Source organism: Schistocerca piceifrons, chromosome 6, assembly GCF_021461385.2.
Source record: "Schistocerca piceifrons isolate TAMUIC-IGC-003096 chromosome 6, iqSchPice1.1, whole genome shotgun sequence".
NCBI lineage: Eukaryota > Metazoa > Arthropoda > Insecta > Orthoptera > Acrididae > Schistocerca > Schistocerca piceifrons.
In genome coordinates, this window is record NC_060143.1 from 216,413,750 (window position 1) to 216,439,960 (window position 26,211).

The 26,211-nt window shown below is 44.6% G+C and overlaps 1 protein-coding gene across 1 annotated transcript in view; it reads left to right on the forward strand.

The window, feature by feature from the left end:
• The window catches only part of LOC124803244 (KH domain-containing, RNA-binding, signal transduction-associated protein 3-like), a 618,276-nt gene that overhangs the window by 18,551 nt on the left and 573,514 nt on the right, over positions 1 to 26,211 (forward strand). Inside the window, exon 2 of the mRNA XM_047264425.1 lies at positions 14,324 to 14,425. Within this exon, the coding sequence (XP_047120381.1) occupies positions 14,324 to 14,425 (102 nt within the window). The remainder of the gene's footprint in view (positions 1 to 14,323; positions 14,426 to 26,211) is intronic.

Sequence of the window (26,211 nt, forward strand, 5' to 3'; positions counted from 1 at the left end):
ACTTGCACTTTGTGAACAGCACCGGCTTACAGCAGAAAGACGACGTACAGAATGGCGCACCCACAGACTGCGTTGTCTTCTATATCTTTCACATCACTTGCAGCGCCATCTGTTGTTGAAAATTGTAACTACTGTAATTTCGAAAGTTTGTCCGCCTGAAAATGTACTGTTGTCCCAAGCATATTGCAACAAACGGTGTATTTCTATCGCTGCTCGTTTAGTTTTTATTGCCGTTTCAAATATACCGGTCATTTTTGAAACACCCTGTATCATTTTCAGTGTTGAGATGGCTGTAAAGGGACGTTTCGAACGCCAAAAAATTGAAAGAAAAAGACCACGTAAGTGTTACTGAGATGCTTTGTAAACTCAGATGGGAATCCCAGGATGGAAGACGCCGTTCTTTTCGCGAAACACTATTGAGAATATTTCGCGGACAATCATTTGCAGGTGACTGCAGAATGATTCTCTGCCACCAACATACATTTCGCATAAGGACTGCGACAAAATAAAAGAGCCGGGACTTGTACTCAGCCGTATAGACAGGTGTTTTTCACCCAGCCAATTTGCAAGTGGAATAGGAAAGGAAATGACCAGTACTGGTACGTGGTACCATCTGCCATTTACCATACGGTGGCTTGTGGCGTTTGTATGTATGTAACTATTAAAAAATTGAAGGTTGGAACGGTGAGAACGGCACAGCTGAGAATACGCTTAGGAATTGGTGTTTTTGCGGTGAAACTGCAGCGCATTGTATCAATGGCGTCTACTGGTGCACGTCCGCGGTCGCTACTGGTCTGCGTACTCCTCCCGGTGGCCGTAACTCGCGCTCGGATCTACCGCGCCAATTACCGCACTGCGCGGCAGCCAGCCGGGGCGTTTAATTTTGCAGCAGTGCTGGTGGCTTCTCGCTTTGTTGTTTAGCGAGCAGCCACAGGACCGTGCAGCGAGCGTGCGGCGATGCAGGGTGCGCCGGACCACTCAGCCCTCACTGGCCCCACTTTAGCCAGTAGCCCTTCCACACACACAATCATTGTCTCTTTAGCACTTAAACTTGCCTTACGGTCTAGCTAGGGTGTTGTTACTGATGTGGTTTTTGGGAAAAAAAATTACGTAACTTTAATTTTTCAAATACACAACTCTGTTTTTCTCTACAGTTGTTGCCTCCTTCTCTTCCCACTTCGTTATGTTACCCAATTCAGGAGTCTTGATGCCTCGGGGACTGTCCCATCAACCCAATGCTTCTTTTATGTAAAAGGGGAGGCCACGACGTTTGGAACGCGGATTTACTGCAAACCTCGTACACTTTTACTCCACGAGGACAACAAAATGTGTAAGCAGTAGCGCGTACTTCTTAAGCGTTACTGAGAAAATCGCAAGATAATTTCGGTCGTCAAATATATGTACCCGAGCGTGGTCATTTTTACCATGAAGCGGCGGCAGCCGAGTGGTGCTGGCGCGGTAGCTCAGCGTGTGAGGTCAGATGGTTACGTGCCCTCTGTAATAAAAAAACTGAGTTAATCGATCAACAACCAACTTCAATGGATGTCTTACGACGTCCATCCCGAGCAGAAGCAACGAACAAAAGCGAACAAAATGAGATTTTAAAAAAAAGTGGTTAGCGTTCAAGCTCCGTAGTCGCTGGACCGCTGGATCGAGTCCCGTACGTCAGTTTTTTTTTTAATTTTCAACACAGTCATTTTCTTTACTGTTTATATTACAATTGATATAATGGGAAAATATATGTAATCGGATTAACTTTTATTAAATTTACAATGTTATTTGGCAGTCTACAAATTTTTATTATCACAAATAATATAATATTCATAACTTTATGTTTTCCATGTTTTGACGAAAAATACCATCTTGCAACTTGTACTCGTAATGTCGAAAGCGGCGATTAATCGTGCACCTTTCGAAAGCCGTGTGTGCTGGTCAAAATTTGCAGGTAACAGGTAGTTTCGGGCTCCTTCCAGGTATAAGGGATTTCTCTAATCACGGGCAAGCATACATTTGCAGTATCACTTCATGCGTTTCGTCTTTTACTACTCGATAGTTATGAATATTATGTTATTTGTGATAATAAAAATTTGTAGACAGCCAAATAACAATGTAAATATAATAAAATTTCATCCGATTAGACGTATTTTTCCCATTATATCAATTGTAATATAAATAGTAAAGAAAATGGCTGTGTTGAAAATAAAAAAAGAAACTGACGCACGGGACTCTATCCATCGATCCTATGATTACGAGGTTTGAACGCTAACCATTTTTTTTCTTCATTTTGTTCGTTGTTGATCGTTGTGTTTGGTCGTTGCGGTTGTCACACGACATCCGGTCAAGTTCGTTTGTTGATCCTTGGACTCAGTTTTTTTTTTTTATTACAGAGGCCAACCAGCTCTCTGACCGAACACGCTGAGATACCGTGCCGGCACCACTCGGCTGCCGCCGCTTCATGGTAAAAGTGGCCACGCGCAGATATATATTTGACGACCGAAATTTTCTTGCGATTTTCTCAATAACGCTTGAGAAGTACGCGCTACTGCTTACACACTTTGTGACGCTCATGGAGTACTACGAGTGTACGAAGTTTGCAATAAATCCGCGTTCCAAACGCCGTGGCCTCCCCTTGTTAGACTGTGCCATAAATTTCTTTTCTCCCGAGTTGATTCAGTACATCCCCATTAGTTATTTGACCTACCCTCCTAATCTTCCGGATTATTCTGTAGAACCTCTTCTGTTTTCTACTTTCCACATTACACTTACGAACGAGGCTACAGTCCAGATAAGTGTCTCCAGAAAAGTCATCGTAGCACTTACCTCGATAGTCTACGTTCACAGATATCTCTTCTTCAGAAACGATTTTCTTGGTGTTGCCGGTTTACAGTTTACATAGCTCTAAATACACTGAGGTGATGCATTACATACACTGATGAGACAGAAGTCATGGGATACATCCTAACATCATTTCAGGTCTCCTTCTCAGGGCGTTGTGCGGCTGCTCGACGTGGCATGAACTCAACAAGTAGTTGTCCGCCCCTGGAAGCTGAGTGGTCAGCGCGACGGAATGTTATACCTAATGACCCGGGTTCGATTCCCGGCTGGTTCTGAGATTTTCTCCGCTAAGGGACTGGATGTTGTGTTGCCCTTATCAGCATCATTTCATCCCCATCGACACGCAAGTCACCGAAGTGACGTCAACGCGAAAGACTTGCACCAGGCGTACGGTCTACCCGACGGGAGGCCCTAGCCACACGGCACATCCATTTCCAACAAGTAGTTGGAAGTCGCTTGAAGAAACATCGAGCCATGCTGTCTCTACAGCTTTCCATAATTGCGAAAGTGTTGCCGGTGCAAGATTTTGTGCACCAACTGACCTCGTAATGATGTCCCACAAATATTCGATGGGATCCATGTCCGGCGCTCTGTGTGCCAAATCGTTAATCTGAATTGTCCAGAATGTTCTTCAAACCAACCACGAACAGTTATGGCCCGTTCACGTGCCACATTGTCATCGATAAAAATGTAAGTCCATGAATGGCTGCAAATGGTCTCTAACAAGGGAACCTCCCCATCGCAACCCCCTCAGATTTGGTTATAAGTTGGCACAGATCAATCGAGAAAACAGGAAGAAGTTGTGTGGAACTATGAAAAAAAAATGAGCAAAATATTGATACTGAGTAGGCCATGGCAAGATATGCAACTTCAACGACAATATGAGCTGAGGAGCGCCGTGGTCCCGTGGTTAACGTCAGCAGCTGTGGAGCGAGAGGTCCTTGGGTCAAGTCTTCCCTCGAGTGAAAAGTTTAATTTTTTATTTTCGGACAATTATTATCTGACAAACTCTTATGTTTTCATCACTTTTTGGGAGTGATTATCACATACACAAGAAAACCTAAATCAGGCAAGGTAGAAGAATCTTTTTACCCATTCTCCAAGTGTGCAAGCTAGGTGGGTCGACAACATATTCCTGTCGTGTGATGCACATGCCGTCACCAGTGTCGTATAGAATATATCAGACGTGATTTCCTGTGGAGGAATCGGTTGACCTATGACCCTGCGATCAAATGTTTTCGGTTCCCATTTGAGAGGCACGTCCTTTCGTCTACTAATCGCACGGTTTTGCGGTGCGGTCGCAAAACACAGACACTAAACTTATTACAGTGAACAGAGACGTCAATGAACGAAAGGACAGATCATAACTTCGCGAAAATAAAAAAATTAAAATATTCACTTGAGTGAAGACTTGAACCAAGGACCCCTCGTTCTGCAGTTGCTCATTCTAACCACGGGACCACGACGCTCCTGCGCTCATACGGTCCTAGATGTTGCCTATCTTGCGCATGGACTACTCAGTTTGTATATTTTGCTTATTTTTTTCATAGTTCTACACAACTTCTTCCTGTTTTCTCGATTGATCTGTGTTCAGTTTTTCAAGGGCTATCCACTGTGCCGACTTATAACTAAATCTGAGGGGGGTGCGATGGGGAGGTTCCCTTGTAAGTAGCCGAACGTAACCATTTGCAGCCAATGATCGGTTCAGTCTGGACCAGAGGATCCCGTCCATTCGATGTAAACACAGCACACACCATTATGGAACCATTACCAGCTTGCACAGTGCCTTGTTCACAACTTCGGTCCGTGGCTTCGTGGGGTCTGCGCCCTCATAGAACACTACTATCAGCTCTTACCAACTGAAATCGTGACCCATCTGACGAGGCCGTGGTTTTCCAGTCGTCTATTATTCATCCGATATGGTCACGGCATTGTAGGTTATGTCGTGTTGTTAGCAAAAGCACTCGACTCTGTCGTCTGCTGCCAAAATTCGCCGGACTTTCCTAACGGATAGGTTCGTCGTCCGTCCCACATTGATTTCTGCAGTTATTTTATGTATTGTTGCTTGTCTGTTAGCACTGACAACTCTACGCAAACGCTGTTGGTCTCGATCGTTAAGTGAAGACCGTCGATCACTGCAGTGTCCGTGCTTAGAGGTAATGTCTGAAATTTGATATTCTCGGAAAACGTTGACACTGTGGATCTCGGAATATTGAATTCCCTAAAGATTTCCGAAATCCCATGCGTCAAGCTCTAACTACCGTTCTGCGTTCCAAGTCTGTTAATTTCTGTCGTGCGGCCATTATCACTTCGGAAATCTTTTCACTTGACGCACCTGAGTGCAAATGACAGCTCCGCCAATGCACTGCCCTTTTATGCCTTGTATGTATGATACTACCGCCATCTGTATATGTGCATCCGACTACTGTCACTTCAGTGTATGACTGTGATATAATGCAGCAAACAGTAAGCCACATTATTGTGAATAGTTAATAAGAATTTTCGTACACTATTTGACAAAAAATGTGCAGCATTCAGAAGGAGATGAGAAAACTTCACGGGATGAGATAGTTATGTGATGTTATTTCAGTGACTGCAAATCGAGTCAGATTTATAAAGGCCTTGCAGAATGTGCCCACTTATTAGTATAACGCTGCACCCCATCTAGTTCGGATGCACACGCTGATTCGGTTGGGTAGGGTGTCAAAAAGGACAGTATCCTCTCCTGAAGCGAACTGCCCCGCAACTGTTGTAATTGGTTCTTGATATGCTGGATACTGGCCATTGGGGCGGACATGACTTCACAGTTTGTCCCACATATGTTCTGCTGGAAACAGGTCTGAGAATCTTGCTGGCCACGGGATCGCCTCAAGATCTCGCACACAGTTCATGGAAGCATGGACCGTGAACGGACGAGCATTGTTGTATTGTCTTGATACTCCTGCATGACAGATAACGTATGAGAACGCAGGATTCAGTGACGTACCGTTATACCGTCAGACTTTCTCAGTCGCTACTAGCCGTGATCTGAAGTCATACTCGATGGCTTCCCACACCATCATGTCAGGAGTAATACCACCGTGCCTCTCCGAAACAATGGAAAGAATGGGATCTCTCCCAAGGTCATCGTCAAACTCTCCAAAGATTGTCGTCCGGGGTAATGCAGAACCGAAATTCATCGCTGAACACTGCACGATGATATTTAGTTTGCAGTCCACGCAGCCCGTCCACAACACCAGTTGAAACGTAGCTCTTTGTGTTGAATATTTCCGTAGTCCGAGTGCTGCTAGTCTGCAACGAATTGTGCGGGTTGAACACAGAATGTTGCATGGAGTCCAGCACTTGCTCTCGGATGGCAAGTGCAACAGTGAAGATGTTGTGCTTTGTGCACAATGCGTCAGTCCTCTCTTGTAGTGGTCACACGTGGTCGATCGAACGCTGACGATTAGTATACCTGCTCTCACGTTGCCACGTAGTCCAAGATCGGGCCACTGTCATATCCGAATGCTCCACAAAACTGGATACTGGAAAATCCTACCACTCGGCCTAAGGCAGGCTCATAATGAGGTCCTTTCCACATTTTTTTCAGGTGCCTTTAACAGTGCCTCACAGGAGTAATCTACATTTCCTTCTCAATGACCACTCAACATCTGATGCTGTTCACGCCTGCCAACAACACAAAATACGAGCAACACTAATGTACTGTGGTGGTCGTTCCACTTGTCGCAGAGAATTGCAACACTAATCATTTACATAACCCTCGATGTTTTCTACCTGTACAAGAAAGCTACGTTGACATCCGACCCTGTCTTCCGGATGCTTCACTATTTTTGTCAGGCGAAGTTTTTGAATTAATTGTTACAGATTCTCGGTAATTAATATACGTCTTTTACACTGTCATATATTCTATTGTTGCAGAACATATTCGGAGGACTGTTATAATTTCATTGGTAGATTATTTTCAGTGTTGCGCACCCAGCTCTCAAATGACCGCGTATGCACCGTTTCAACCGTGAACTTTGTAGAACAACATCATAACGGAATATATTACATTTTATACGCCATATTCTTCCTTTAGGTGGGTCGATTTTTCAGGGCTGCGATGCTAACGATAGGTCACGAAGTTGGACACTTACCTTGGCCTGTCACGATGGGTATTCAGACTGGAAGACTAGAAATAAGTCTCAGATCTAAACAAAATCGTTTTATCTATACAATGCACCAATCCCTTAGTTAGATGAACGTCTTCGGCATCAAATCTTAAACAGCATATGTATTTCGTTATCATCCTCACCGAAGAATTTGTACGTAATGCAGTATTTAGACCACTGCCTGGAGTAGCCTGAAAACCGTGCTCTGCGCTCCTTAACTGCCTACGGACATGTAGCAGTCTCTTTCCCGCTCGAGACTAATAAAATTAAGAAATCAACTGGCATAATCTCTAGTCTTCGCAGGAATGAAAAGAAGTCTACAGTTCAAGTTCTTGTCGAGATCAAGCAACAAGAAATTGGTGATTATCGGCTGTGGAATAATGAACGATATAGGGTTTTGGAAAATAATCTTCGGAAAACACGAGAAACATAAATTCATATTCTCATTCATGGATCCGAGTACAAATTTTTCTAAGTACTCGTCCAGCGTCTTGGGCAACGACCTTGCCGCAGTGGTTATACCGGTTCCCGTGAGATCACCAAAGTTAACCGTGGTCGGCACTTGGATGGGTGACCATCCAGGCTGCCATGCGCTGTTGCCATTTTTTCGGGGTGCACTCAGCCTCGTGATGCCAGTTGAGGAGATACTCGACCGCATAGTAGCGAGTTCGGTCAAGAAACCCATCATAACGACCGGGAGAGCGGTGTGCTAACCCCACACACCTCCTATCCGCATCCTCCACTGAGGATGACACGGCGGTCGGACGGTCCCGGTAGGCCACTCGTGGCCTGAAGACGGAGTACTCGTCCAGCGTCTTAGTCACAACACTGACTCAACAGTATCTGCATATTCTCCACAATGGTGCCGTTATTCTGAAAGCGATCTACACTCTGGCTGGAACTTGTAATAACGCTTTTGTCTGTTGTATTTGCGGCATTCCACTTTTGGATCAAATTATTCTACCCTAACGTATTTTTCCTCGTAAATGTAGAGACTAAAGTACTGTCACGCTCTGTAGCACCCATCCAGTTATTGTAGCTCTTCGTATTTATTTTCTGCCGCAGCACTTCTTTTTGCACAGCGTGAAAGAAGTGTGTGTTTCCACAAAACAGACTCCTCTATTTTTCCAGTATATCAGAATATCCCTGTTTTAGAAACCACACTGTGCTATCATCAGTTAAAAAATAGAAGAAACTGTGCATTGTTTCAGCTACACAAGATTAATGGAGCACTCCTACAAAAAGATTCGTGCTTTTCATGTGCATCTCACTCCACTCTCTCTCTCTCTCTCTCTCTCTCTCTCTCTCTCTCTCTCTCTCTGCCTTCTTGTCTTCACCCAATGAATTAACCACGAGCTACTGCTTTCTTTTGCTTTATGAATAAGTCGGGTCGTCATTTAGACCTTAACCCACAGATTTAAATTTAATGAATGGACCTTAACCTTCATATTTAAATTTAATGAATACGATTTCCGAAAAATCTATGTCACTGGGATTAACTGTTACTAACAATGCTTCTTCTTTCATTGCTTCTAATTTAGTTAAACTGTTATTATTGGCATAGGTTTAGGAATTTGTACAACAGACAACCGCCACTAAATTGGTGTAAATTTCTCTCTTGTTGTTTTTTAAGATTTTCTTAATTTCTTTTTTATTTTTGTTTTTTTGCCACTACTAGTTTACAACTGAGATAGTTCTTCTTCGAATAGCTGAAGCATTTTTCTGGGGAGAAGAAGATATGACACACAGTTTCTTGTACGTTTCTGTATTTCATTCGTGCCGCTGAAATAGTAACAGTATTTGCAATCTCTTCAAGCATTTTTCTGGGGAGAAGAAGATATGACACACAGTTTCTTGTACGTTTCTGTATTTCATTCGTGCCGCTGAAATAGTAACAGTATTTGCAATCTCTTCGTAAACATGCGTCCATCTCTGTAGCCACGTGGTTTTGCGATGGCAGTCGTCTAAGAGACAGGCTGAGAGAATTTCATTTCATTTATTCATTTATTTCAGCCAGATATCCCTAGTGAGCTAATATTACGATGTATGTAGTAAATGAGCAATAGATTATAATATAGTAATAAATATATTTCAGAAATGTCAGTGTAATTTGCGTACTAAATTTTTGTGTTATGTGAATAATGAAATGTCACAGAAACGGATGACAGCAGCATAAAGGATTCAAATGCGGGAAAGAAGTTAACTGAACTGGAGAAGAGCAAGAAATAGTATGTTATGGGATGTGATAGAGGTTGAAACAGAAGTTGACAGAAACGGGGAAAGCAGAGCTAATCTTCAGGGTTTACGTTGAAGAGAATATTTATCACCGGTTTTTGTCAGTGAAGGCACCAGAGCCGCTGCATAAAGTTGCTAGTTACCAGGCTTCGCGCGCTAAATCTGGATTAAATTCCAAACATTTCCACCATTTGTTATGAAGTTAGTGCTTGTGGCACAGGATCAGTGTGATTATGGAAGCAAGAAGCAATAATTGTTTTGGAACGGAGATGTTAAGGATTCATCGTATTATACATTCTCATCGCTGTTAAAACGTATATAGAACTTCCGCCAAGCGTTGTCAAGAAGAAATTGGAAGCTGTAGTTAACCCAGTGACCAGTGCATTGCTAACTTGCTAGCTTTAGACTGTCGCATCAGTCAGGCCAAAGAGGACGTCGTCTATCCATGGAGACATGTTCTATTATTTGAATGCTACAGTCCTCAGATACAATAAAGCAATTACGTCGGCAGACTAACCTATGCTGTTCGGAATACTAATAAAGCAAGATGAAGCGCATTTCTGGATACTAAACCTTCCTTGTCGCTGTGGGTAGGCTCTTATTTTATGCTATCCACGTTAAAGCATTTTAAAATGAAGACCGCACGGCGTTGTATTTCCTCTCTGTGACATGCTTCGTCTGTATCTAGAAGGAGTTACCACCAGACAGTAAACGTTATCCGTAGGACAGAACACCCACAAAGTCTGTAGACAGTCTAGAAATGTCCTTACTGGGACCACACGCTGCGGAACACAATTAAAGGACCACTTTTTCGAAACCTCGTAATTTTCTACCGCGCAACCGCTACGGTCGCAGGTTCGAATCCTGCCGCGGGCATGGATGTGTGTGATGTTCTTCGGTTAGTTAGGTTTAAGTAGTTCTAAGTTCTAGGGGACTGATGACCTCAGAAGTTAAGTCCCATAGTGCTCAGAGCCATTTGAACCATTTTCTACCATTTCGACACATAAGTTTGAAATTTGGCTCTAAGTTGCGTACAACGTTCCACTGTAATGGTGCTGAAGCGTGGTGTCCTGTGTCGTCACACTCGATCTGCCGACGCTTTAAACAGCAAGGTGACAACATATGCGAAGAAAAATCCAAAGTTCCAAAGTTCAAGAGCTGCAACATGGGTTAATGATGTCGCATTAGAACCGAATTTCACCACAGTTCTGCCGAATACCACAGTGGACGTGTCATATGATAGAAAAGTCGTCACATCTCTCTTACCCACATTTCGCTCTCTCTTGACGCCTCTGCGGTGAATGTCAGAATTGCGACACTCAGCGTTAAAAACAAGGGGCTTCCCACTGTTTGGCCGACGGAAATGTTTCAGACGCACCGCTACTCACAAACGTCACGAAAAGGCCTCAGCGGGTGGCACAAAGGGCATCAACGAAACCACTGCTTCCCTTGGGGCGTTGATTCCCACACATTTCGCGATCGATAAAGACAGTTCGCTGTGCGATGAGCAACAGGATGAACGTTCTTGACAACGATGGATTCTGCTGCCACTTCTAGGCCTTTCAATCTCCTCTAAGGACATTGTGCGGCTGCAACTCTATTGAACGTTATCTGATCCATTTGGAGTCTAGCGCGACTGCCATTGTTTCCCCCCTGTAGAGCCTGAAATCACTAGAGACTGTTAAAAACGATCCGATGTAATCTGACCGTGATCTGAAGCAGCTAGGGTTTATATTCTTTTTCATCCCCCATTTTTCGGGCCCTTTTATTGCATGAATACGAGGGGGAGGGAGGGGGAGCGTGCGACATTAGGATGTACGAGAGCAAAACGGCAAAAGGTCCCTCTGAGACCCCCAGCTCGGCAACGCCCTAGGTGCCACCCACGCACCGTAGTCGAACATGTTACAAATGTGCCAGTCAGAACCTTCGACACGTTCTGCGTCGTTGCTGCTCTAGCACCTGAGTGTTAGGCAAACCCAAGGACACCATTGGTGTCTGCCTGCCTTAAGCCGCTATATCAGTCGCAAAGTCGCAAGGCTAAGTGTGTGTCGAAAATTCTGGCAGGTACGTATGTAACGTGGTCAACTAAGATGAATGGGTGGCACCGACCGTGTTGCCGAACTGTGGTGGGGTGGGGGGGATTGGGGGGGGGGGGGGGGCTTAAAGGGCCACTAGCCGTTTCATTCACGCACATCTTAATGTTACAATCACTGGTGATAACGCCATAGGAAGACGCGAAAAAGGTGCGATGAGAAAGCGTGTGAACCATTTGCTGCTTCAGATCACGTTCATTTTTCGTCGAATGGTTTTGAACAGTCCCCAATGATTCCACGCCCAACAGCAGAGCAAAAATTGCGGTCTCGCTACGCGGCATAGGGTCAGGTCACTTTCAATAGATTTCTTAAAAGACATCATAGTCGCCGTTGACTGTATGAAATATTTATTATAACGACTGCAATTTCGGCCTTAGGGCCATTTTCACGTAACACTGCAAAACTTACCTAAACACAAAAAACACAAAAATGAAACACAGGGTATATATACATAATTAAACAAACATTTAATTAAAATAGTAGCGTAATTATAAATATGACTGTGAATCCCAACCATGAGAAATTTACTTTCAGTAGAGTTGCAATCCCCAATGTCGTTAGACCGACAACTGCCATTTTAGATCGCGAAATGTGTGCGAAGTTGTGGTTTCACTGACGCCCTTCATGCTATCATCTGAGGACTTTCCGTGTCGACTGTGAGCGGCGGGCTGTTTGAAATGTTATCCTCGGTGACCATTAAGGAAACCGCTTGGCGTCGCGGTTCTAACCTCCATCACAGAGGCGTCAAAATAAAGGTTGAAATGAGGGTAAGATCGGGTGTGAGGACTTACCCACTACGTGACACGTATATGGGGACGTTCGGCAGAATTGTGCGACATCACTGACCCACCTTATAGCTCACATCAACTTCTGAGCATATGTCGAATTCATTATGTTTGCAGCGTCACCGAACCAGAGGGGGACGTCGCAGGCGCCACGCTTCTGCACCGCTACCGTGAAAGCTTGCAGTCATCTTTTAGTCAAATTTCAAAATTATCCACCGGAACGGGAGACAATTACGGGGTTTCAAACTGGACCTGTTCTAAACAGTGGAGTACCCTAAGGCCATAGCAAAATTGTTGACTGTAAGTCTGCTGTTGGTATCCCAAAAGATGTGTCATAGTTTTGTATACAATGTTTCCCATGATGATCACATAATTTTTCGTATTCGTGAGATGAGGTTGTTAGTTCGGTTCTCTGATTACGTCTTCGGTTTTGCGAGGACGAAGAGTGCTGCAGATCTGTTGCTTCGCATGTGAGACGAATAGTCGGCAAAAGTTCCATTTATCGCCAAACATTACCATCGTTTCTGTGAATATTCAAGTGTAAGAAGTCTAAAACAGTAATTGTTATTTGCTGTTTGCCATGTTGGTATGTTAATGAATATTGTACTATATCTTGTAACAGTATCTAATCTTAGAACATCTGGAAACGGGTTTACCGCATCATAGGAACTATAATGATAGTTTTGAACACATTTAATGTATAAACGGCGTTAAAAAGATGTAGGCAGCTGTATTGAGCATAGAAAAAAGCAGCGTTAGGCAACTCGATATGACTTGCTGGTAAAACTGAAGGAAGTCATATTCCTACTTCTGTAGCTAAACCGGACAATATTTGCACTATAACAATGGGAAAAATTAGTAGTGGAAGTCACAACCGTTGTCAAACGTCCATGGGTAAATAGGGACTGGGTAATTGGTGTTTAGATTCTTGTTCGTTAGGGAAACGACATCCTGAATTAATTACGCCGGGTCAAGCAGGAGACAACTCGAACACCCTCCGCTAAGCCCTGATCTCCTCCCATGCGATTATCACGCCCTCCGTCCCTTAAGAAAGGTCTTGAAGGATCGACGATTCATGTCGGATGAGGATCTGCAGCCAGCAGTTAGAGACTTCTTCAAGCAGCAGGACACGTTCTTTTACCAAACGGGTATCTTCAGCCTGCTGCAACGGTGGGATGATTGCCTCAATGTTCATGGCGATTGGCTTACCAATTCTGGACCGTACGTCCTTTCAACGGTAACTTTTTGACCGACCCTTATACATGGAAAACTTGAACAAAAGCAAGCTGTCTATTCAATGACAAAAGTTCAATAATAAGACAATTGTACTGTAGTTAATGTGAGGTAAGGGAATTAGTGACCTTCAGTTGTAGCCTCCCCACCATATATTTTCTTGTGTTTGAAATTTAGCCCAAATTTGCCTACTACTCTATCAAAACCAAAGTATTACCAAAACTATGTAATCACGAACTGTTATCCAACTTAAGCACATATGCTAATCTTTGACTGAACAGACCTAATCTGAACTCAGCTGTAACTGATCTCAATTTTAATTGTCTTTATATTAAATGCGTAACTCAAGTAAATGAATTATCTAGCCCTAATCAAAATTTCCACTTACCTCACGTCTTGACAACATTGTTGCAGATTTCTCAAAAGCATATCAGCAAACAGCAGCAGGCAGCAACTATGCTAGATTTCTATTTGTAAATAAACATTCAAACTGTTGCATACCACATGGTGCAACGTGGTAATGTGTAATGATAAACAGTGAGGTGGGGGGAGTAACTATTCCTATGAAATGATATTCCAAGACAACGATTTTAAAATGAAGTATGTATTCAAAAAGACAGGTCAAAATTTCACGTGACATTGGTCAACACTATGATTAACAATGTGAACAATGATTTGAGTAGGACACAATGTTAACAGATAATTTCTATAAAAACCAAACAGCTTAATCAGTTGATACGTTAATGCATGACTCAGGGAAGTGGGGGCGGTCTTTCTCTCAGCTCTGAGCGACTGAACGAAGTTAACTAGCTGAAAATAATTACTTCTATTAATTAGGTACGTAGTGCTGCAGTCTTACTTAAAAATTCTTCTCTTCAAAAATAATAACGTTATTCAAAATGTGTATTCTTTTCGGCTTTCACTACGTACATCGTATTCATCTTTGCTGTTCTCTACAATAAATCTTTCTTCATTTAACAGATACCATCACAAGTCAACACAGCACCATTAAATACGTCTATCACCTACCATTCTCCAAGTACGAGTGTATCAGACTGCGCAGAGGGAGAGGCCGACCCACAACAAGACCAAGGTTGTTTAACAGCAACGTAACTTCCTCTCTCTCTCTCTCTCTCTCTCTCTCTCTCTCTGATGAGCACATCGATAACATACAAAAATCAAAATGACATGACCACCTTACACAGTGGATCAATATTAATTCTAATTAATTAAAAGTGTTGTAAATTGCAAGAAATTTAATTGCAGGAATCCGTTATGGTAACTTCGCACAGGTTAGAAGTTCTGTAAAAATGTGTGTGTGTTTTGTTGTTGTTGTGGATATCACACTAAAATAACAAGGAACATCGAGTGTGTGCGAAGAAACACTGTACGAAGAGTCACAGGTTTGATGTACTCGTCATAGACTGTAGTCTACCAAGAAATGCTTTGAACATTTCAATAACTATAATCCTGGAGAAAAACCACTCCCTCCATCCCTGCCACCCCCCCTCCCCCAACTAATACATTTCCATTTGAGAGCATCCGAATAAAATGTACGTGGGCGTACAGGAGGTTATTAATCCCACGCACCAGCTTTGAATAGACCGAGATGAAATCTTAATAAGTAGTTCAAGCTAGGCTAAATAAAGCTTGTGCGTAAAATATTTCAAGCACTTTAATACAAGCAACCCAACTGCCATAATCTGCACCTTGGGATGCTGATGAGAGTTGCATTGCCTGTGTGAAGGTACAAGAAATATTTTCCGCAACAGGATTTTTTTACTCATCCTTCACAATAAAAGTACCTTCTGCACTTTATGTGTAGTGATTCGGAGAATATAGGTATACCTGTATAATTCCGTCCATTTCCTAGAGAAGTCATTGTGTGTGGACAGTGATTAGCTCTGTCATGTTCCGACCAGTGCGAGCTCAAACGAAATCGCTTTGCCGTGTTACGTTTGTTTCGTAAATCACTACTGCGACAGACAAAGCGTAGCTTTAATTTTCAACACCAGAGATAGCGGCTGCAAATCATTCCACTGATTTATGTTGTCATCCATACAGTCCTGCCAATTTCTGCCCTGCACTGCTCATTGTGACCTCGCTAAAGGGAGCAACGCATACCATGCAAGTTGATGAGCGACCTTTTCGAAAAGAGATCTGTGTAATTGAGTTATAGGTCACTGCATACAATAACCAACTCCATTTGCGTGTTAATGTCGCATGTGCAGGCAGCAGTCGAATTAAATTTTAGCTGCTTTCTGTATCACTTGCAGGATTTACGCTTTACACGATTCGCTATCACTCAAATGTGATTTTACATTAGTGTCTCGACCAGAACAATAAGGATGTCAGCGTAGTGAAAAAAAAAAAATATGTGGACGCTAACTAGAAGCGGTGTTAACTGCAATTAGTGTAACGTGTAACGTGTCTGTTAACGAAAGCTATGAAACCCTGTCATGTCACCCACGAACCTCAGACTGTGTACAGGTGGAAAGGACATATTTCCCGTTGTTAATATCATTTAGTTTCATATTCGTGTTTATAAGGGCAGACTCTCTCGCGGTTTTCACCGCTCCACTTTCACACCAGGGCGTCCCTGACGTATCTTCTCTAACGCCAAATCCCATGCGGAACTCAGTTGGAAACCGCTGACACGGTTGACGAGATTTTCCAGCTTCACGCGACTGGTCCATCTGTTGGGCACTGGCAACGAGTCTTGTATCCAGCGGCTATAAAGGAACAGTTTCACATAAACGTGACATTTCAGCTGAAGATGATTAGTTGGAAACTCGTCGAAACCTGGCGAGGACACGACACAACAACTCTGCTGATAGCCATAAGATTTCATCATACTTCTCTTCTTGTAGAAAAAGATTCGGTAACTGCTACGCTTGTTCGAGAACAAGACTGTCTGCTATGGAATAGAGCAAGCAACTGCAGTTGGTCAACAGATCTCTATAGCCCTGTAATTTTAATCAGCATGATTAAGAAATATTTGTTCATATTGCGTCATTGGCTAATAATCTCTTTGTTGTCTAGCAGTTTTTCACGTCATATGGGTATACTGCCTCGATCCTAGAAACTATGCGAATATTATTTGCTTCTGAATGACAGAATGACGTAGAACAAAAGCCTGAGTGTTAGAATCTGCGAACCTGAGGCTGTATTAATAGGCTGTACGTCGTTTAGGTCGCAGATCCATTCTGACAATTGTGAAAATTAACATACATGGAAAATTTCATGCATGATTAATTGGGTGCAAGAAAATTATTTTCTTCTATTTTTACGTGCGACATCTAATATTTTGTGCTGCTCATATCTGTTTCTATCATGAACAATCTTAAAAACGAATTCCTCAAGGTTACTGGAATAAACATACGAGCCATTGTTTAATATTTTACAGCTGGAAGAGAATGTAATATGTATGTTTGAAGTCCATGCGATTTCAGTGACGAACCCATTGATGCTAACTGTATGTCAGATCTGATCGGGTGCTCCACTAACCGATGTGAATATCTCCATTCAAGCTTTGTACAGATTGTACGTCACTACTGGGATCTTTTAAGAATATTTATATCGTGACTGTGGTTTAACTAACGAACGTACAGAGTTAGATAAGCTTACAAGTCGTGGTGGTAGAGAAAAAATTAACTTTGGGGATTGGACAGTTCATGAAAATATTTATTAACTATTAGTTATTATTATACGTAAGTGTGTGCGAAATGAGGGATTTCAAATGATGCCTTGTTTTGATTACACTTGTGACAAATAAATAAAGGGTAAACCTCTAAGCCAACGAGAAACTTCTCGAAATTAGTCAAGGATATTTTTTGATTAATTTTGTATAAGGACTCCAGTGGCTTGTTGCAGAGTGATAATGTAATTATGGTCTCTTCGGTTTATTAGTCCACTTACCTTCTTTTCCCTTCGTCGCCGATGGCAGGGAACCTGCCCACTTCCTATCTTATCAGTCCACACGAGTTTAAGCATCTTCTGCAACGTCACGCTCAAACGCTTCACTTGTTTTCCGGTGGTCCCCCTCTAAGTTTCACTTAGGCGAACGCTTGGCTCCATAGGAAGATTTACTGAAATTTCTTCCTTAGATTAAGGTCTAAGTTCGATAATAGTGCAGTTCTTTGAGTGAGGAATGTCCTCCTTGCCTGTGTTAGTATATTTCGTCTACCACGAGGTATATTGCTGTTTCTTGTACTACTCATTACTTTCATATGTGTTTGTTTCACTCTGAGTACACATTCTGTACTCGTTAAGCTATTCATTCCCTTCAACGGATCCTTTAATTCTTCCTCACACGGCTGATCCCGGCGGAGGTTCGAGTCCTCCCTAGGGCATGTGTGTGTGTGTGTGTGTGTGTGTGTGTGTGTGTGTGAGTGTGTGTCCTTAGGATAATTTAGGTTAAGTAGTATGTAAGCTTAGGGACTGATGACCTTAGCAGTTAAGTCCCATAAGATTTTACACACATTTTTGTCTTCCTCACATTCTCCGAAGATAGCAGCATCATCACTGAATCTTATCACTGGCAATCTTCCACCGTGAATTTTAATCCCACTCCTGGACCTTTATGTTAATTCCGTCATGGCTCCTTCGGTGTGGAGTTTGAACAACAGCGAAGAAATTCTACTTCCGTGCCTTGCGCCACTTATTATCAGGGAAATACTCTGTTGGTCACCTATTCTTATTGCCCCGTCGTTAGCTGGCCATACACGGGTATACACTCCTGGAAATGGAAAAAAGAACACATTGACACCGGTGTGTCAGACCCACCATACTTGCTCCGGACACTGCGAGAGGGCTGTACAAGCAATGATCACACGCACGGCACAGCGGACACACCAGGAAACGCGGTGTTGGCCGTCGAATGGCGCTAGCTGCGCAGCATTTGTGCACCGCCGCCGTCAGTGTCAGCCAGTTTGCCGTGGCATACGGAGCTCCATCGCAGTCTTTCACACTGGTAGCATGCCGCGACAGCGTGGACGTGAACCGTATGTGCAGTTGACGAACTTTGAGCGAGGGCGTATAGTGGGCATGCGGGAGGCCGGGTGGACGTACCGCCGAATTGCTCAACACGTGGGGCGTGAGGTCTCCACAGTACATCGATGTTGTCGCCAGTGGTCGGCGGAAGGTGCACGTGCCCGTCGACCTGGGACCGGACCGCAGCGACGCACGGATGCACGCCAAGACCGTAGGATCCTACGCAGTGCCGTAGGGGACCGCACCGCCACTTCCCAGCAAATTAGGGACACTGTTGCTCCTGGGGTATCGGCGAGGACCATTCACAACCGTCTCCATGAAGCTGGGCTACGGTCCCGCACACCGTTAGGCCGTCTTCCGCTCACGCCCCAACATCGTGCAGCCCGCCTCCAGTGGTGTCGCGACAGGCGTGAATGGAGGGACGAATGGAGACGTGTCGTCTTCAGCGATGAGAGTCGCTTCTGCCGTGGTGCCAATGATGGTCGTATGCGTGTTTGGCGCCGTGCAGGTGAGCGCCACAATCAGGACTGCATACGACCGAGGCACACAGGGCCAACACCCGGCATCATGGTGTGGGGAGCGATCTCCTACACTGGCCGTACACCACTGGTGATCGTCGAGGGGACACTGAATAGTGCACGGTACATCCAAACCGTCATCGAACCCATCGTTCTACCATTCCTAGACCGGCAAGGGAACTTGCTGTTCCAACAGGACAATGCACGTCCGCATGTATCCCGTGCCACCCAACGTGCTCTAGAAGGTGTAAGTCAACTACCCTGGCCAGCAAGATCTCCGGATCTGTCCCCCATTGAGCATGTTTGGGACTGGATGAAGTGTCGTCTCACGCGGTCTGCACGTCCAGCACGAACGCTGGTCCAACTGAGGCGCCAGGTGGAAATGGCATGGCAAGCCGTTCCACAGGACTACATCCAGCATCTCTACGATCGTCTCCGTGGGAGAATAGCAGCCTGCATTGCTGCGAAAGGTGGATATACACTGTACTAGTGCCGACATTGTGCATGCTCTGTTGCCTGTGTCTATGTGCCTGTGGTTCTGTCAGTGTGATCATGTGACGTATCTGACCCCAGGAATGTGTCAATAAAGTTTCCCCTTCCTGGGACAATGAATTCACGGTGTTCTTATTTCAATTTCCAGGAGTGTATTTTTGCGGCGGGCCATAATCGCGGGCCAGTTACGCCGATAGTTCTAACGGATCCGATCTCCGGCCTGTCGTTTTTCTCTAGCGGTCAAGCCCTGGCCGCTAGATCTAATCTCTCATATCTGCCCGGAGGTAGGGTCGTTTCGTGTGTGGGGTAAATCGGCCGATATACGGGATTATTCCGTGGTTCCTGGACTGCTCTGCATACTCTACAGGTCAGAGACCACCGGTGACGGATTTCAGCGTCAGTACTTTGTACGTTGAGGCGTTTTTAGGCATTATATTATTGCGGTACCCTTTCGAATTCGGAAACTCGTTTGTGTCTTTCAGAGGAAGTTTGTATGGACGATGGTGGGAACAAAATGATAGCAGTCACAGTCGTTTTGTTCGCTGTGGATGAATGTTGCTCTAAATAAAAGCCGCGCAAAACGGGTCGAAAACCGTTTCTGAAAGACAATAGTGCAACTATGTTGTTCTGATTCAGAATCTCGGGGTCTTCTCCGAGGATCCTGAAGGTTCGATATGCTAGAAATAAGGCATTCTTGTTGCTTTGTGATGTACATTAACTCATTACTTATTATGTTCTTTGATTCATCAATCTTTATAGCCGGACGGAGTGTCCGAGCGGTTCTAGGCGCTATAGTCTGGAACCGCGAGACCGCTACAGTCGCAGGTTCGAATCCTGCCTCGGCCATGGATGTGTGTGATGTCCTTAGGTTAGTAAGGTTTAGGTAGTTCTAAGTTCTAGGGGACTGATGACCACAGATGTTAAGTCCCATAGTGCTCAGAGCCATTTGAACCATTTTTGAACCTATCTGCTCTTTCGAAACAATGGTATTCCCATTGCACTCTTAACTGATGACACATGTGTACCAATGGGCGTATCACAGATACATAGGGCGATCTGAAACTTGATTTCAAATCAGGTAGCTTAGTTTCTATTACACTGTGGTCCACAGGTGGAATAGCATCTAAAAATATTTCAACCATCCCTTCGCACGCCCTAGTTTTTACATTCTGGTTCGTGTACTGCTCAGGGGTCAATTTTCGCAAACAAGGTGTTTCGCGATAAAATTGTGTAAGTTTTTCGATATTGTCATTGGTCCACTCCTTCACCATACTTGAAGCAACGGAACTTGCAGTGACATGAAAACCACAGGAAACAAAGCACTGATCTGATCGTGACTGCGGCCGGCCGGGGAGGCCGAGCGGTTCTAGGCGCTACAGTCTGGAACCACGCGACCGCTACGGTCGCAGGTTCGAATCCTGCCTCGGGCATGGATGTATGTGATGTCCTTAGGTTAGTTAGGATTATGTAGTTCTAAGTTCTAGGGGACTGATGACCTCATAAGTTAAGTCCTATATATATATATATATATATATATATATATATATATATATATATATATATATATATCGTGACTCCTTGCCTGTTTCCAGCTGGGGAAGCGGTATCTAATCTCCAGTTCTGGGAACTGTATATGATGGCCTGAAGATCTTGTTTCCACTAACGCACAGGCACCGCCCGATGATTTTGCAAAATCTGCCGGACATATCCGTGGTCAGTCGCTAAAATCCACTTGTGTGTGGCCAGCATGTTTTCTTATACGTTTTGTATATACTGCTCTTTCCCTGCATTTCACGCCTGGTTTTCTGAAAATATGAAGCACCCATAACAGTCCCTCAGCAGCCTCCAAGCGGTTTGACACGTTCCCAGGGAAAGAAAAAATCATGATGATTCCATGGCAGATCGGTAAGTAGGGATACACGAAAGCAGACATGACAGCCAGTGAAACTGATCGGGGACTCCCTGTGGACTGCTGCACCGCGTTCCCGCGAGACGTCGCCAAACCAGAGGGCGGTGTGCCGATGGCAGGCTGAGTGGCTGCAAGTGACAGACAATGAGCCCCTGTCGGTTGAATTAACTCGCCGGCTGCGCCGTCGCTATTTCTGGTCACAGTGGTGGCACGAGACGACACTGACCAGCGCGCTACCTCTGGAAGGACAGTGTTATATGTTCCGCCGAGACGAGGAGGCACCTACATACTTAGATGGAGAGCTTTCTTATACTTTACCTGACGACAAGGCAAGTGAGGTGCGTGGGGAAAAAGTCTCTTTACTCTCCGGACTAGAGACTCAGCGCCGGCCGCGGTGGACGAGCGGTTCTAGGCACTGCAGTCCGGAACCGCGCGACTGCTACGGTCGCAGGTTCGAATCCTGCCTCGGGCATGGCTGTGTGTGATGTACTTAAGTTAGTTAGGCTTAAGTAGTTCTAAGTCCTAGGGGACTGATGACCTCAGATGTTAAGTCCGATAGTGCTCAGAGCCATTTGGACCTTTTTTTTAGAGACTCAGCTTTCAGATTGAGGCATTTAAACAGCTGGTTTATCCGTGTTTACTGATCAGCCAGCTAGACTTATTTCCTTCTCTTCTCTACCGACTCATTTTGTTTTACATGAAGGTCTCAATAACTGGAATAGTCCTTGGTTTTAACATGTATATGTCTACACAAAATGACTCAGGAGGAAAAAGAAACATGTTTTGAGGGGTGATGGTGATTCTGAACAAAGAACTTCATATGGACGTATGCCCCACTCCGAATAGTTTTCGAGATAGAACATATTTGTATCACATTTGTACGCTTTTCTTGAATAACTCGGAAACCGCACCCTCCAGCGAAGCTGTGGCGCAGTACAAAATTAAACTGCATTAAATTTGATAATATTCTTCTCGGGTGTGCAGCCGGATCATAACGTCATCTTGACACAATATTTCAGCGGTCCAACTTGCCGCCATCTTCAGGTGAGAGTGCTGGTACACGATCTCGCCGGAAAATCTCCGTTATGATCCGGCTACACACCCGAGAAGAATATTATCAATTATTGCGCCGGGAAAGCCTTCGTAATTACATTAAATTTCCTACAAAAATTCATTTTTTCCCTAGGACTGACATTCTGCGCGAAGAGAGCGCTATAATACGTACGACGCCCAGACGCTGTAGCTTACGTACTTTTTGTAGTCGCATTTGAGATAATTTCCCGACTTACTAGACCACTAGAGTCCTATATCAAATATTTTGTCTCAGCTCTCTCTACAGGTATTGTGATAAGTTGCAAGCAATGATAGTGTTCGAACACTACAGAAAATAAATAGCAGTGTCGATTAAATTTGTTCTGTTTCGGAATCCATTTGGAATAACGCAAATGCTCCTATGAAGAATTTTGTTCCGAATCACTAATGCTATCACCCTTCAAAGCACATGCCTTTCCTCCCAACTGATCCTGTATGTAGAAGGTGAATGTGAACCAGAACACCACCAACAAACTTTGATTATTGACGAATACCTTCTGAATATTTTGTCGTCGGGGACCTACGGTCTCTGGCCACTCGTCACAGAGCAGTAATGTAAGGATGTAAATATTCTCGCTTCAAGTGATTAACTGTCTATGAGATTTCGGTAGAGATTTCCTCTGCCGCTATAAAGTGGTTGACTGTCGTGTGGATACTGCTGCAGTGCTTATAAAGCCGCGCTGTCGTCAGTGACGTCATTGGTGCCCAGTCCCGCACCGTATATGGTAATGTTTTGGTGGCGCGACCACCGCGCCCGCTTCAACTCCGCAGTTAGAGGATCCCAGGCCGCACTCATCTGCAAACCACTGTATTTGCTGAGGCGTGGTCCGACATTTTGATCTTGCTGATTCGTTTATTACGCCAGCTCAGAAGCTCTTTGTACGTTTAATGATAGAAGTCTCGACGAATACAATTGGATTTTCGTTTTTGAGTGCATTTTACGATACAGATGATTTTTCGGGATAGCGTAGGTGGAAACGCTTTTCATGTTCCATGGGGCGCTGTTCGATAGTGCTGATTTGTATAGTCCAGGTGTTCTGAGGCTTACATGGTCTATCACAGGCTTCGTTAGTTTCCGGATCTTTGCTGGGTGCCTGAGGACTGTGTCGATTTTATGCCTCTTCAGGAGCTGGCTAATCTTTCCTATTATTGAACAACAACGTGGCAGTAACGCAATCTTCTTCGTCTCTTCTGCAGACGCGTTCAGCTTTCGTGGCTTAGAGAAATTGCTTGCGAACTTTGTCTGTTGTTGTACCCGTTTTACTTGAAGCTTTACGTAACAAGGTCCTCAGATCAGACCGTTTCTGTGCTGCGTGGTGGTAGCTGGTGGCGTGCAGATACCGATCCGTGTGGTGGGCTTACGCTAAACGCTGTGGTCGAGACACCCACTGGGTCTGTCGAAAGCTCGTGGGCAGTTAACCACTTGACATAGCTTGAAACCTGAGAATATTTTATTAATGGATATCGCTGTGAGAGCATGTATTAGTATAATGTAATTATGATTTCTTTAGTTTGTTACCACGACCACCTTCGTTTCTGTGAAAATACCTTTACCACAGGGAAGAAGCCTGTAACATGCAATAACCAAAATGTAAGCCCCACAGAACACAGCACAGAGTAATGAAACTAACATCAGATATAAGTACTAGGATGTGATTGCTGTCGCTGGGAGAAACAGCTCAACGTGGCGGACGTGCTATTCCAATGCATTCACAGAGCCCACACACGAGATGCAGATCGACCAACTATTCGTCACTAAATCTATCCGTACAGCTGTGTATCACTGTTAATGCGCTACTAACACTGCAGGAAAAAGAAAACCGAGACCAAACCGAGCAGTTCTGTATGCAAGCATGAAGGCGAAGAGAACAATGGGTACAGCTGTAGTCGACAATAGGTCCCGTGAACGAATAGGAACAAGACACTCATACGGTCGACATTTGCGCTGTTGTGCACTATTTTCATTGCAGTATAGCTCCAATGTTGAGTGAGGCAAGAAACCAAACGAAGTGCAACAACTCTGCCGGAGATAGTGGGTGCCTAATAAGCAAATACTCAGAAGACGTGCCTGAGCAACCTCTGAAAGTTTGTTCACCCTGTACACACTGAAGGAAAAAATTGCAACACCAAAAAATAGCCGGCCGCTGTGGCCGAGCGGTTCTAGGCGCTTCAGTCCGTAACCGCGCGGCCGCTCCGGTTTCAGGTTCAAATCCTGCCTCGGGCATGGATGTGTGTGATGTCCTTAGGTTAGTTAGGTTAAAGTAGTTTTAAGTTCTAGGGGACTGATGACGTCAGATGTTAAGTCCCATAGTGCTCAGAGCCATTTAACCAAAATATAATCAATGTAGAGCACAAAATGGTTCAAATGGCTCTGAGCACTATGGGACTTAACATCTGAGGTCATCAGTCCCCTAGAACTTAGAACTACTTAAACCTAACTAACCGACGGACATCAAACACATCCAAGTCCGAGGGAGGATTCGAGCGTGCGACCGTAGCGGTCGCCCGGTTCCAGACTATAACACCGAGAACCGCTCGGCCATACCGGCCGGCTAATGTAGAGCAATGAATGTCTGGGAATACATTTGTCTTGGTAACATGTTTAAGTGATTCACATTGTAAGATCACAGCTTAATGTACGAGCGAGATAAGCCACTGTAAATATGAAGTGCTGGTACATTAAAAATCGCTGTAACCGCCAGAATATTAAATGCAGGCATTCAAACGTGCATGCCTTGTGTTGTGGTTCATATGGTTCAAAGGGTTCTGAGCACTATGGGACTTAACATCTGTGGTCATTAGTCCCCTAGAACTTAGAACTACGTAAACCCAACTAACCTAAGGACATCACACACATTCATTCCCGAGGCAGGATTCGAACCTGCGACCGTAGCGGTCACGCGGTTCCAAACTGAAGCGCCTAGAACCGCACGGCCACTCCGGCCGGCCATTGTGTTGTGTAGATTCCGGATGTCAATTTGTGGGATGGAGTTCCACGCCTGTTGCATGCGGTCGGTCAATACAGGGACGGATAATGCTATTTCTGGATTAGGTTGGTGTTGTCGTCCAGTGGTGCCCCATATGTGCTCGATTGGAGACAGATTTAGTGACCCAGGAGGCCAAGACAACCAACATTAAGTGGCTCTGTAGAGCACGTTGGCATACAACAACGGTATGTGGGCAAGCATTATTCTGTTGGAAAACACCCTCTGGAATGCTGATCAGGAATGGCAACACAATAGATCGGATCACCAGACTGGCATACAAATTTGCAGTCAGAGTGCGTGGAATAGCCAAGAGAGTGCTTATGCTGTCATAAGAAATTTCATCCCAGACCATAACTCCAGATGTCGGCCCAGTGCTTCTAACAAACACGTAAGTTGGTTGCAGGACCTCATCTGGCCTCCTCCTAACCAACACATGTCCTTCACTGGCACCGAGGCGGAACCAGCTTCCATCACAAAATACGTCCACCCTGCTCTCCAATGAGCTCTTGCTTGACATTACTGAATTCACAAATGGCGATTGCTTGGAGTCAGTAGAATGCAAGCTACAGAGCGTCTGACTCGGAGCTGTCCTTGGAGTAACCGATTTACAACAGTTGGTTGTGTCACTGTGGTGCCAACTGCTGCTCAGACTTCTGCTGCAGATGCAGTACGATGCGCCAGAGACATACGCCGAACACGATGGTCTTCCCTCTCGGCAGTGACACGTGGCCGCTCGGGGCCCGGTCTTCTTGCGACCGTGCATTCCCGTGGGCACCGCTGCCAGCAGTCATATACAGTGGCTGCATTCCTGCCGAGTGTTTCTGCGTATCGGAGAAGGAGCATCCAGCTTCTCGTAGCGCTGTTACACGACAGCGCTCAAATTCAGTCA